This window comes from Macrosteles quadrilineatus, unplaced genomic scaffold (genome assembly GCF_028750875.1).
Source record: "Macrosteles quadrilineatus isolate MER2022 unplaced genomic scaffold, UCM_ALF_1.0 Scaffold_2__2_contigs__length_208266976, whole genome shotgun sequence".
Classification (NCBI taxonomy): domain Eukaryota; kingdom Metazoa; phylum Arthropoda; class Insecta; order Hemiptera; family Cicadellidae; genus Macrosteles; species Macrosteles quadrilineatus.
In genome coordinates this window covers 144,563,975-144,578,783 of record NW_026542595.1, presented here as the reverse complement: position 1 = coordinate 144,578,783, position 14,809 = coordinate 144,563,975, and the positions used below count along the sequence as shown (strand labels likewise).

General features: G+C 32.3%; 1 protein-coding gene across 3 annotated transcripts; it reads right to left on the bottom strand.

Annotated features, from left to right (window-relative positions):
• Nucleotides 1–5,069: 5,069 nt before the first annotated feature.
• LOC128987908 (protein disulfide-isomerase A6-like) lies at nucleotides 5,070–9,117 on the bottom strand. Of its 3 annotated transcripts, none has more exons than XM_054408995.1 (3): nucleotides 9,002–9,117; nucleotides 6,489–6,773; nucleotides 5,070–5,426 (listed from the first exon to the last, which is right to left on the bottom strand). In XM_054408995.1, the coding sequence occupies exons 2-3, from the start codon at nucleotides 6,639–6,641 to the stop codon at nucleotides 5,238–5,240; spliced, it is 342 nt and encodes a 113-aa protein (XP_054264970.1). In that variant the 5' UTR covers nucleotides 6,642–6,773; nucleotides 9,002–9,117; the 3' UTR covers nucleotides 5,070–5,237. The 3 variants fall into 3 exon arrangements, with proteins under 3 accessions (XP_054264970.1, XP_054264969.1, XP_054264971.1); XM_054408994.1 differs by lacking the exon at nucleotides 9,002–9,117 and adding an exon at nucleotides 8,454–8,557; XM_054408996.1 differs by lacking the exon at nucleotides 9,002–9,117 and adding an exon at nucleotides 7,300–7,367.
• Between the last annotated feature and the right edge of the window lie 5,692 nt (nucleotides 9,118–14,809).

The window sequence follows — 14,809 nt, the reverse complement described above, 5'->3', positions numbered from 1 at the left end:
TTTGACACTTCTGATATTTTTCCCACCGTCCTTGGACTTTAAATGCATCCTCAACCACCCTGCTACCTTTTTCCTAGCTCGAGATATTTCGTTGGGACCAATTCACTTACGGAATTAAAAATCTATATATTAATTTGAAACTGCTTTTCTTTGTGACAGCTAATTTGAGAGAACTGCTGGGCGTAGAAACCATTGTGTACTCGATGGTAGAAACTCGGTAGAGGTGTCTAAAGAAAGGGTTTGGCCTGTAGATGAGCCATCAAAAGAGAAACGTGGTAAATTCTCTTGGGGCTCTGCCCCAGTGGCCTTTAAATTCCCATCCCATGTTATTCTTATGGAGGAAAAACGGGTTTTTGCCACAGCTAATTTCAGAGAACGGCTGGATGTAGAAACTTGGTAGGGGTCTCTAAAGAAAGGTCTTGGTCTGTAGATAAGCCATCAAAAGAGAAACGAGATAAATTCCCTTGGGGCTCTGCCCCAGAGGCCTTCAAAGTCCCCTCAACAGATATGTTTACATTATGACCATATGTATAATTTTACACTATTTTTAATGAACCAGCTGTTAATTTTAAAATTGTATTTCAAAGGTTAAGTGTTATGAGCATTTACTGAAACTGTCAAAATTAAATGTTTACATTATTATTTATGCTTTTAAAATTGATTCTTCACTGCATGGCATGCTTTTTATAGTTTGAACAAAATTACGAATTTATTATATGTTTAAAATTTTTGTTCAGAAATCTATGCTTTAATGCACTTAAAAAATTGTATATTATAAAATCAGTTGGACTTATCAATTTCAAAGGAACAGATTACAACCCCTTATTGGGTTAGCTTATATTTATTGTAGAGGTTTAAACTTGCCTTTTTTGGTCTACTTTCAATACTTATTTGTAGATGTATGTAATCATTTGTACATTGAGGATGTGAGCTGTGTTCCAAGTTTTGGAATAGACTAGGCACGGAGTAGGTTTAATCCGTGGTTTGGTGCAGTAGGTGAATTAATGGCAGTTCAGGTATTAAAAAAGGGGAAAACGTTTTTACTTTGATGTACAGATCTAGCTAGGTCTAACAATGCATCTAAACCTCACTATATAAAAACATTCGGAAATACAACAGTGCCATCACATCTCATCTCATTTGCATAATTTATTGCCAACCAAGGCGGACTAGGTTATGGATTTTGTTCAGCAAATGTTCAAGGTTTGTGTCCAAATTCACTAAAATTGTGGTCCATCCCATCCACAAAATACATGCACAACTTTATGTGATTAATACGGCGTTAGCAAAACTACGCCAGAAGTTAATCAATTAGCAAATAAGTACATGATGATTAAATACATTGGTCGATACGATGTGGCAAGATAAGGAATCAAAATTGCTTGGATCGAAGTAAATGTTTCTGCCTTCTGGAGAATCAGATAGTTTATCAAATACAAAAAAAAACTGATTTAATATGCTGAAAAAAATGTTGTATTTTGATGACCAAAGAAGTGTGATTCACTTACGTAATTCAATTACGGTCTCAATGATTTTTCTACAGCAGATGTAACGAGTTATTAGTAATATAGACTCTTTCCGTAAGATGACAGACCAATTATATGAGCTCCTTTTCCCATATAGTGAAAGTGGCTTTAACATGAACAAAACGTATGAACAAGAAACAATTATAAGACTCCTAAAAAACCTTTTGGGCAACCTAAAGCCAACCACGTTTTTGAAGGTAGTTACACAATTTCATATTCATTATTATGCTTATCCTCCCTTAATTTAACGAAGATTTTCACTCTATCATCGCAGTTAGTTTAAGTTACATAAAACCTCAAAAGTAACCGTCGATTTCGACGGGTTTCCCCTAGTATGGTTTTAATAGTTATGATTGTTGGAAATTTATTTGAACAAAAACTATATGATGTTCACTGTATTTTTAAGCTATAGCCATAACGAATATCAATTTCATATTGTAGTAACATGACGACTTATAATCCATAACAGGAGTTTCTTCACTAAAAACTACATTTCTGGAGGACAATTATATTTTTGGCGAAATTTGCTTCTATAAAATTGACTATAACTTTATTATATGATTTCTAAATCAAAAATAGTTGTAATTTTTTCACTTTTTATAATTAAAATATGCATAAAATGATTTTGGAAAAGATATACATACCTTGAAAAGATATACAAAGTGCCTTGGTATTTGATACTTTTGGTTTAGCATACGTTCGATTATTTTCTAAGGCAATAATTTAATACTATTTCCATTATAAGTCTTTGTACATACCTATAAGATGTATTGTACAAAGTGGAGCATTTTCGAAGGGGAAAAGGTTATATAACGCCTTAGGTTAATAAATTCTCTTCGTCTGCTCGGCATGTAGTGCACGCTTCCTTTCGAGTCTGAAGGTAGCAGATCTTGTAAAGGAAATCACTAGTAGAATAGATTCAATCTTTATCAGATTCTTGTAGGATGTGAGACTTGTCACCTAATCAAGTGAACACAATTTTAAGAAATATCAAGGTGTTAATTACTTCTTTCCCCCTTTAGTAAAATATTTAATACCATCCTGAATCTATAATGTTGTAGAGATTCGATATGATCAATTAACTATTAATCCTATCAACGGAGTGGTATCAAATGTACATGGAGCATTACACTTAGAATGCCAAAAAGATTTTTTTGATTATAATTTCAAGAATAGGTTTTATTGAAATACTTAAAAAACTGTTTTAATATTTTGTTGACGCAATCAATCAACTTCATTACATATGTTCCGTAATTAAAGTAAATGTCAGAAAATATATTTATGATAATAATTTTGTACAACTTAATCAGGTATTTAAATCTACTGTTATCACACTATTTCGATGGGAACTCGAAGGTTTATCATTCATTGAAAAGGCTGCAGACGAAAAGTTAGTCCAAGTTGGTAAAGCTGAATAGCTTTCACGTTGTAAGTTAATGTCCCGACTAAGATTTAACGCAATGTATTATTTACAGTTTAATCTTTTTTAAATTGAAAACTCACTTCTGCACTATAAAACTTTTTAAATCATAAATATTATTTAAAAATTAAATTAACCTGTCAAATCCCAAGCATATTTACACAGCATTGACAATAAATTATTTCCAAGCCTCCACTTATATTTACATTAGCCTTTTAATATAAACGTGTAAACTCGCTTCTATTATTGGTACTAAGTTGTATTTGAGACAAGTTTTAGCGAATTTCCCATATAGGGAATAAGCTATTACCGTAGTACTCATGGTAAGACCTGGACCCGAGACCGATTTAATTTTTCATTTTGAGGTCCCTAGAGGCCAAAAACACCATCCGTTCAAATTCATATATATATATATATTTATATATATATTTATATATATATATGTGTCCGTTAGCGCGATAACTCGAGCAAAAATGATCCGATTTTGATGAAATTTGGTACAAACGTGTAAACCTACGTTTATTCGAACGAGTTCGCGATCCAGCATAATCAGACCATGGGAACGGGGGTTTATGGGGGGTTTTATGGGGTAAAAATGGGTTTTTCCCATTTTTGAACCTAAAAACAAAAGATTTTGCGATTTCTTTCTAAACCGTTTTGTAGAGCTTAAAAAAAGAAATAATTTAGTATATTGAAGCGCTGTTGTATGCCTAACGGTCACGGAGAAAATTCAAAAATAGTGTAATTAAAAATTCCCATGTTATTCTTATGGAGAAAATGAAAATTGTTGTAGTTTACTTGTTTATGGGTATATATTGATAAAATTTGGCAAATTTATTTATTTCATCCTATACTATTGACGTATGGTCAAAAAACACTTTTTACCTTCCCAGTAGCAGCAAACCTAAGCACTCTTTAATCTAATGTTATTTAAATAGGGAATAATATGTCTTATGTATGGAAATATTTTAGTAAAAATGTAATCAGACGAGTTGAAATTCGCTTAGTCTGCAGGTTTGCTGCGGCGGGGGTATTATTTCTATGTCCCATGATTCAGAAATGTTGCCAACCATATTACAACGTGGGTAATGGGCCAGAAATGGCACACAACTGTGTATAATGGGGGTGCAAATTCACAACTGCCTCCAACCACAAACAAGATTTAATGCCTTAGTCGCTAGATGAATTGTAATCTGAAATTCGGATCAACGTTCAACTGTAATATAAGTTGAATAACACAATGGCCAACATCACATTTTAGTAAAGTATATTTCAAATTATTTATTTACAAATAAGAAGAAAATTATTATCATTTTATCATGGGTTCGGATTTAAAATCAAACTTTTTAAGTGTTGTGCAGCATCATGGTCAAGGAATCATAAAAGCGAAAGAGTTCAAGCAGAGAGAAAAAATGTATTTTCCTACATCCATTGACTAATAATATGCTGTAATAATAGTGAATGTCAAAACTAAAACATTTGAATACTGCCACAAAATAAAGGTCACTAATCTTTTGCTTAGCACCTATTGGATGTTTGAAACTATCTTTGTTTTGACATGTAAGATCACCCAGCAAACACTAGTCATATTACATAAAGCTGAATTCCACAAAGTTTTACAAATAATTTAGAGTGTGGAAACTCAAAAAGAAAGCTAATCATATTAAATAATAAGATGGTTTTTATAATTTCTATACAATTTAACAAATGCTTGTGTTAGTCATAGTGATAAATTAATCAAATAATTACTCTTCTTAAAACAATAATGGAAGTATATTTGTTAAATAAATATTTTCCTCTCTTAATAATCCGTTTAAAAACAATCCGAAAATACGTTTGCCAAAATAACTCAAAGCAAAAGTCCTTTCACATTCGGCAACATAATAATACTTCTATGACTGCAGTTAACACCAGAATATAATGAATAGTTTGTACCATATAATATTACCTTCAATAATATGACCCATAGTACCAGGTGTTCAACGATTATGATCGCATATTTAAAGCAAACAAACAGCTAAAACTTAAGCATGTGTTTAAAAAACGTTTTATAATTGCCACTTATAAGTGACCTGATTTGTTAAAGCTTTTTATTGATTGTTTTAACAAATAGTAACCTCATTTTTCTATCGTAGGTAGATTAGAAAAATAACCCAGTCGAAATACTTTTACCACTGTCAAAATCATATTGGTTTTTGATTGACACCTTCTTGAACGTCTTGAATTATTCACTCCTACTTTGTCCGATTCAAAAGTAATAACAAATTACTATCACTCAGGATGTTGCCACATTACTTTATAGTCTTCACAACATCTATTACTTTCTTCACAACATCCTCCACAGTCCTCGGTCCGTCGTAAGAGATGGGTGAGTTTTTGTCCTTGTGGAAGATTAATAAGCTTGGGTATCCCTTCAACCCGTATTTTTGCATTAGTGGCATATTTTGGTCGCCGTTCACTCTGCCGATACTAGCTACCCCCTAAAACAAATGTCTTTAGTAACTTAAGTAATATGTTCAATTTTGAATCATTAATACTTTATAAATAAAATGAAAAGGTATTTTTTCATTGTATATGATTTGTTCTTCTAAATTTGTATATCATGCTTTCCATAATGAATATAGTAAAACATTCTACTATATTAATACCACTAGACCTTCCATCCCTATGTCAATTTTTTTGCCTGATTTTGATCAAAATCGTCGGAGTTGATGTGAGCCACCGACAGATTGCGCTGATCTGAGTTAATAAATTCTGTCAAATACATGAATTCTTTACTAGGTCAAACTAATGGAATTACTGTCATAACCCATCAACCTGGTCAGCTACAATAGATAAGGTATAAAATAGAGTTTTATACACTAGCGCATTCTGTGACTGGCTCACACAACTTCGTTCTTTTTTTTAATAAAAATTGGAGACAGCTGGCCCATATAGATGGAAGTCTACTTCAGTATCTAATAGTCAATGGTAGGACCATATAATAGACGAATAGAATATTTATTCTATTTGTATATGGTATAACTAACATAATGATATAGTATGAGCAACTAAAGAAGATGCAGATGGTGAGGAGGTGGAGGGGATTTCTTGTTCTATCTTCAAACATACAGCACACTGGGAGGAATCGAGTAAGTTAGTTGGTTTATATTCCTACCTCAAATTAAAAAACACACATATTTAATATTTTTACCTGAGATTATTGTTTAAACTAGCCGTTTCAGTGCAGTTATTATAATTTAAATGATTCACTTAACAGCATTGTTTTTTTTTTAACAACACGAGTAACGGACTAATGAGGTTCAAGGATTGAGAGAGAAGAAGTAAAATTGTAAAGATTCCAACTTCAACTAATCAGCTCTTAAGGCGAATTGAATTTATAATTAGTGGTGGAATTAGTGGTTGGTACAATAAGTCGTTGCTTCACTGTCAGTGGCAATGGGAGGTTATAAACGAAAACATAACTTCTCTTATAAGTTATGAGCAGAAAAACAAACTAACGAGAAAAAGCAAACTATAAAGTCTCAATACCTCTAACTTACCGTAATCATTTGGGCAATCTTTTCGTAATCACTGGTAAAGTTTGTGCAATAAGGGCACCAAGGTGCGTAGAACTTCACCAGCCATAATTTGGGACTTGATGTGACAAAGTAGTCAAAGTTATCCTTAGTGAGGTCAATAATTTCATTCGACATGATCTGTCACACAGTTTATTCTTCTATAATGCCGTTTTAGTTGATAATTTGTTGATATATTCTCTCCAAGTGTAGGATCATATCATTTGGTCATGTTCGATTTGGAAGCACTTCTTGAGCGGATTTTTTACCCTTACATAAAAAAATGTGAATGTTAGAACATGACGTTTGATTAATATTACATAGATAATACCTACTCATTCATTATTGATAAGCTTTAAGTATATAGTTGGTGATTTGGTGGCTCAGTTGGTAGCACCATGCTATGGATTCGGATCCTGGTACCTGCCACTACTTTATACAGTATACAGTTCACCCTTGTACTGTACCGGACCACTCTGTCCGATACTGGACCTAGCTGATCATTGGGCTTTTAATAAATTGGACTGACTAATGAAACAGCTTTTAATAGGCAGTAACAAAGCTACACAGATCATCTTACTTTATTTTTAATTGATTATTCACTTATATTTGGGTTAAAATACGCACCTAGGTAGCGTCCCTATCTCAGTAATTGATCATTATTAAAACCCCTCGCTTTGTTGGATACGTTCCATTCACAGGCCTTTTTGGCCCATTCAGAAGGGCAGATTTGTGGTTAAAGAGACCACCAACCTCTTTACAAAAGCAAATAGTTTTCTTTTAAAACCTTAACTACCTTGCATTATGGATCTGTTAGTCCGTGGGATGTTCTAAGCATTCTGAAGTACTGTTATAGAATAAGCACATAGAAAATACAGTAGTGGTAGTACATGCAGCTGGATTTGGACCAGCAACATCTGTCTTGTCATCCCAAGACACTCCCACTTATCCCACTGAGCTATAGTGTTTGACGTACAGATATGTGTTTACTGAAACAGTTTTAGTTAAGCAATACAACTGGATGTATTTTCGCAAGTTAGTCTAATTTATACACTGGTCTACGCATAGACTAGATTAAAAAAATGACAGAAACGAACCATACGTTAATGTTATTAGAATAGGATTCGGGTCATTGTTTATGTTTATTATCTATACCGTGTGGTAAGAACATACGATTGAGGAATCCTGTACTGACGTATCGGAACGTTCTCCCGATAAGCATGTTTCCCGCATGTGAACTGGGGATTCTGCCTTAATGCAATAAAAAAGCTAAATAGGTGTAGGTGTATGAAACATGTTATGTCGATTTGTTAGTATGTGTTCAATCATCTAATTAAATCACCATTATTACTGGTGGCTTTAACTTATCTTTAACCAATAATCGTCATGCTTTTCCAGTGATTGTTTGAAAATAGTTAATCTTCAATACGTAAATAAATTTATAAACTAAAACGTAAGGAGTTGAACTATTAATTTGCAAAGTGCTAATCCAAAATAATATATCTTTTCTAGGATTAATTAAAGTTGTAGAAAAACTACAGTTTGTTTTGTGCTTAGGGTTGTGTATCCAAACTAAGTATTTTTATTTTGTTCACTAATTGATGTTGTCAAATATTGTGTATGTTGGAGGAGCGAGCTGGTCTAGTGGTTACATCGTGGCACTTCGGTGCCTGATGTCACGGGTTGAAATCCCGCCAAATCACCAATGGATCTGATTTAAATAATAATGCCCCAAACCCTAGGTCCAGCCAAAAGTAATGCGAAAGACAATCCCGCCCTCCTGCCTAGCATCCTAGGAAAAGAATTATTTATGTTACGAACAGCATTTATATATAGGTGGTATGTAAATTCAACCAATACAATATAGCCAATATAACTATTTTATCCCACAAACCTTTTGTTCTGGTAATTTTAGCTGATTAATTTCGGTACTAGCTTCAATGTACTCACTTTAGTAATTCATCACACATAAAACTGTATGCTCACCTACCCCATTAAATACATTCAAATTTACAAGTATTACTCACTGAAAATATAACATCATATTAAAAGTCCAACTCGCTTGAAACTTTCATAGCTATCTCAGATCTTTGTTTTCCCGTTTATCAAGTCATAACTCAGATTACACCAGCCTTACGTCTGATAACATTTGCATATTTTAAACCAACACAGACATTACATATTGCTTTAAAACATACAACATGTTGAACGTGTTTTATAAATTGTGCATTCAATTTAACGCAGGTATTTAATCTGACAAGCTTTTAATTGTACAGCTATCTACGACACATGAGTCACAAATAAAAAATGTATTATTTTACAAGAGAAGATTCAGTTGTGTGTGTGTTTCTATGTAATTAACGTTTCATGTTTACAATATAAACATACTTAAACATGTAGTGGACGTACCTTATTTTTTTCCCCTATCTAACGTTGAACTTTTGCTTAAGCATTTTTAATTAGCCTAATTATAAATTATATCTAGGTCCAGAATTTACCTCGTTTGGAATCGAACCAGAGACCTTCAAGTATGAAGGCAAGCACCGTAGACTGCCCAGAACATTATGAAATTAGTTTTACTATATTTTAACGTAACCACTATCTCCAAACACTTTCTATACCATCTGTAGATTTTTACCTAGTCCTATTAATGTAAAGAATGAAGTTAAATACTGTATATAGCAAAGCTATAATTGTATCTATAATTGCTGTAATGTGGATTTTACAATCGAATCCATTGTCAGAAATGGTTATGAAGATAGTAGTAATTGGATAATAATAGCCTCGTCATATTTGGCATGAAGCCAGGGAGATTATCACCATGCTATTATAACCTTATCCATTACAAGGCTTTCAGTCCGCATCAGCTCCCGTTATAATTGCAACTACATTCCTCTGCTCCCTATTGAAGGCTTAATAAAATATGGTAATTAAATTTGCATAATTTGAAACAGTAATTACTAAATTACATTATATTGAACTAGTTATGGATGCATACTAGTTACTAAGCCACATGCAACCACCTCCCATTTAGCTATTTATTTTAAGTTACTTAAATTATTTTTTTACCATTTGTATTTATATTTAAATTTTTGTATGGGTTTGAAAGAAATACAATAAACACTCCTCTCATAAAGAATAAAAGAGATGTAACCGTTTGTGTTTAAAAATATCTTATTGAAAACAATTTTACTCCAGTGTAACTTAACGTTACTATATGGTATTCCGTATTATTATTACGAATTTATAATAAACCGTGTTTCTAGAATATTAGTTTTATTTAACTTAGGCAATTAAAATTAAAAGAACAACAATGTGTACATATTGAAATTTTTTTTTAGTTGTAAAACTGCACATAGTCCAGAAACCTTACTAACGAATTTGGCTAATAATTTATTCGTTTTGTCACAATACGAAAATACATACAATATACAAAAATACAAAAAATATACAAATATACAATATACGAAAATACAACTAGAGCTGATGGCTACAGTAAGAAGCATACTTTAATGGCAGAAAAACCTTTATCAGCATGAGCATTGGCTTATTTTGCAGCCTACATAATTCTCATTAATATCTTCTACATTGTGCTTTGGTTGGAAATTATAAAGATTCCAAAACGTGTTCCTAAACTTAATGCAGTGTTATTTTAATTCTTTTTATCAATAGGTTCTGTTTTTTGCTGAAAAACTCTGTCTCAACAATATATAGACAACACAATTGTAATTAATTTAAGCACTAAGCACTTGAATCCTAGTTTATTAATTTTCACAAATTCAGATTATATAAATTATCGAATGTAGTAAAGGTGATATCTGAAGATCAAATGACGTGTATAGTAAACAGAAGATATATATTAACACTAATCCGTTACCTCAATCGTATGTAAACATCCCGTCTCCTGTGTAGTTTCCCCGGATACGTACGAACCTTCTAGCAAATAGACAATCTGATATTACTGTTGGCAATGCCAAATATTATATTGGTCGAGGCTGAAATATTGGGGTGTTTGAGATCAAACTCAAATCGGTGGTTGGGATTATTATCAAATATTCAAATATGCATTATGTTTTTGACATACGATGTGTATTTTTTATAGGCAATAAGGTAAAACCACATTAAACTGTTCACAGGACAATAAATAAATAAATGTACATTCAAATGCAAAATATTGTAGAGACACTGAAGAATTGTCAACTCTTTGGTATAATTTTTGGTAAAATTGGTATAACAACATTTTGAATGCGAGTTTTGATAAATATTATATTGGTCAAACAAGTATCCACATTAAATGTGTATTCAAAGACCATACATATTTTTAAGTGTAAAACACCAAAGAGTGTAAAATTAAACTACAAAGAATCTCTAAAGAGGAAAAAACCCGTACACTGAACAAAACATTTCAGTTATTGAACCTAAACTGGACAAATACAGTGTTATAAAATAGCTCCGGTTTATCCGTATACAACATCAACATGCAAATTTTGAAAAATTAAAAAATATAGAAAATTAAAAGAAAATTAGAAAATTTACAATTTTATACAAACGGGAAAAGAAATATTATTATAGTTCAATTAGTTTATTATATAGCGTATATTATGCCTTATCCGTGACCATGGCCCGAGACATGTTAGTTTATTTTATCAAATTAGAGAGTCAAAAATGTTTAATTATTTAACATATTTATAATTTAATTTTAAAATATGAATTATACAAAATATTAAAATACGTTATATGTTTCCAAGTTAAACTGATGATTTCATCAAATATTTTCGGTTAGCCTAATTTAAAACAAATGTTTTTTATATTTAATTTCGTTAATTAAAAGTCAATAAAAGGGTTTCCTCCTAAATACAACCCATCTTGAGTTTTTGCCATTTAACTGTGTCAGAAAAAGAGAAGATTCTTCTCAAAGGTGCTTATTTCCCAACTCTTTCACAAGTAGTTTTGGCGCTGTTCCATGGTAAGCCCCTGAGCCCGTTTATCTCGGGTCTTTTGAGGTAGTTTACAAAGGATTTGTTAGAAGACCGTGATATGTAATGAATATAGTATGAGTGCCGTTTCTCTCCAGTGAGAAGCTATGTAAAGTTTTAGTCTTATTTGTCTTCTTGGTAAATAAAATAGAAATTAAAAATAGAGGCTGATAATATTAAAAGCATACTTATCATAAAAAAGATTTACAATAAATATGTTCTTTGATATTTAATCTTGTGTTCATCCTCATCAACGTTTTGTGGCAAAAAACGTTTTATTATTAGAACGTATCGGTGCTATAAATAAAAACTTTCTTGACGCAAAAGTTTTTTTCCGGACTTACAAGAAGTATGATAAGGTTTAGTAGTAAATTATGTAATTTTAATTAGGTTGGCACTTGGTAAAAATGTGTATATTTGGAAACAAATTGAGGCAGGTAAGTAAAAATGAAAATAATTAATTTTGTCCACCTAATAAGTTAAAGTTGCATGCTGCTTGAAAACTTTAAATGTTATATTTAATAATATATTTTGTAGTCAAAACAGTCCATAGATTATCTGAGAGTTATTTTATTATTGCTCTCATTTTAAAAGGAATAAGTTTTTTTGAGTATTTTACCTATGGATTACAAGCCACTTATTTTCCTTTTTACGAAGAACTTTCTGGAGGATTTTGGGTTACGTTGATGGTTTTTAACTAGTTATTTATTTTACCAATGGGATGAGTTTTAATCAAAAACTTACACATTTGTTTATTTTTACGAATACAGTCACCTGTAACCTTTCTTAGGAAAGGTATTAAATTCGGTGATAATATGATTTCAGACTTAAATCAACAGAAATAATATATTTTGAGAGAATAATGTTGTTTAAATATTTGGAAGTTTAAAATCCAAATATATTGTTTGAAAATGTAAATTCTAATTTTACAGTATTTAATGTAAGATAATTGGATATATTTTTTCTGCTACTTGTCTTTGAAAAGTAAACATTCATTCAGTATCATTCATTTGATAGGTTGTATAAAATATCTAGAGATACTCTGTAGATGGCAGTTACATTGCAGGTGCTACAGCCCGGTTGAATTATTTATTCCGTCACATTTTGTTAAACTTCCGACGTATCTCTTTTAGCAGTCTCTCGGGAGAGCCAATGCCGTCAAAATGTCACAGAATATAAATATTTTAACACGAAAAATAGAGGGACCAACATCATAATTTGTAAATGTTCAGTATTTTGCCACAAAAATTACTTACAGCTTAGATATTTTGGTAAATTTAGAAAAAAGTTCTTTGTTTACACTCGTCTTATATTTAATACATTTTTTTGGTCTAAACCTTTTACAGGAACTGCTGAGGTTCCAATACAGGTTTAATAAATACATCCTATAAATAAATTTCGCAGCTAACACTCTAAAGTTCATTCCATACGCCTGATTTTATCACCGCTAAAATATTTTTTTTTTTATGTCAGCATCAGTCTATATTTAAATAAATTTAGACGTTCGAGGAGTTAGATTTGCTGCTAGGGGCTCGATAATAATGCAATGTTTAACAAGCAAGCGAAAACAGATTATTCATTCTCCATAAATAGGATGTGAGACATTTTAATTTACAGGTTTTTCTTTGTGGTACCCGTAACCATTAAGCGCATAACAAGACTTCAATATAATAAGTTAAAATAAAAAAAATAATTGATGTATTTTGTATTTATTTTTAAATAATTTAATATATCTTTTTACATATATGATTATATATTTATTCCCATCAGACAAAAACCACCTAACTAAATTGACCGATAATCCACTTTGATGATGAGTCGATAACACGACGTATTTAAATCCATGAAAGCAATGTCGTAGGTTCAAATCTTGATTTCTGCCACTAAATGTAATCAGTACAGTTTATCCTTGTACTGTACTGGCTCGCCCCTTGCTTTATCAATAATATTGTAATAGTACATAATCAAGTATACGACAAGGTGTTTAGTTTTTTTATAGTTTTTTTACCCTTTCACATCTCTTATCGGTCGTGAACCAACATCGGCCGTTTTGCATCCGAATCACACTACGGCTTCAAAAAATAAAATATTAAAATGTTATTTAATGTAATTTGTAATTTGTTATGTTATGGAAATTTTATTTTTATTTTTTACTAGCAGAGTACCCGTCCTTCGTACGGGGTTGGCATATAAGTATCAAATGCTTATAGCAGTTATGAGTGAGGACATTGTTTAAGAAATTTCGGTTCTTTTTTAAGTTTGTTCGCTACGCTCACTCACCTTTAGGTTGGAGCTCGTTCGCTGCGCTCACTTTCCTTCAGGTTAGCTCGTTCGCTACGCTCACTTGCCTTCAGGTTAGCTCGTTCGCTACGCTCACTCGCCTCCAGGTTGAAGTTCGTTCGCTACGCTCACTCACCTTTTGGTTGCAAATTAGCTGTTGTCATAAATGTAAAAGAAATAATAGTGCTAGTGCTGCACCCTGTTGGTAATCCTTGTAACTTTAATGCTATTGAACATCACAGAACAGAACCAACTTGTTTAATTGAAACAGCTGTTAAGATTCAATAATTTCATTTCTCATAAGGTTAACATGGGAAACTCCAGAGCCACTGGGGCGGAGCCCGAAAGGATTTTTGGGATAAAAATATGCCTATATGTTAATCGGGAATGTGAGCTATCATCATGCCAAATTTCAGCCCGATCCGACCAGTAGTTTTCGCGTTTACTTTTCCCATACACACCCACAGACACCCCCTCTTTTTTATAATAGTATAGATTAATAGTAGGCCTATGATGTAATTTAAAGTTGAAATACAGGTAGGCTTAATGATTTGCATAATAAATTAACCCTAGGGAATGGGGGTGGAGCCCTAAAATGAGAGTCGAAATGGTTAACGTCATTGGAATTCTCGTTTAAGTTTTGCAAAGACACAGTTTAAGCCCCGGTCTTGTTATTTTTTGAGGTTGGCGGCCTCTTTTGACCTTGCATTTACCCGTCCATTTGGACTATTTGCCCGTGCGTGGAACATTTACAGTAAACAATGGAACGTATCCAGCAAAGCAAGAGTTGAGCCAGTGCAGTACGAAGGTACTGTACTGATAAAATGTTTGCGGTAGTGACTAGAATCCGAATCTACGACATCGCTGGTGCCCGAAAGTCTGTGACGCTACCGACTGAGTCCTCGACTCACCTTAACGTCTACTGTTTAACCGATGAGACAGTATTAATACTTTACCACTAACATAAACTTATAAGTTTGATTACATTGGAATAGAACAGGACCTTTAAATGTTCCACAAAATTAAAAGCGATTTTCGTTTTGAAATTTT

Bases quoted from the DNA above. Each gene is read 5' to 3' on its own strand.
- LOC128987908 (XM_054408995.1), bottom strand. From the start codon at position 6,641: ATGTCGAATGAAATTATTGACCTCACTAAGGATAACTTTGACTACTTT. The intron at 5,427-6,488 runs GTAAGTTAGAGG...CATTTGTTTTAG, and splicing joins AGATTGCCCAAATGATTACG to GGGGTAGCTAGTATCGGCAG.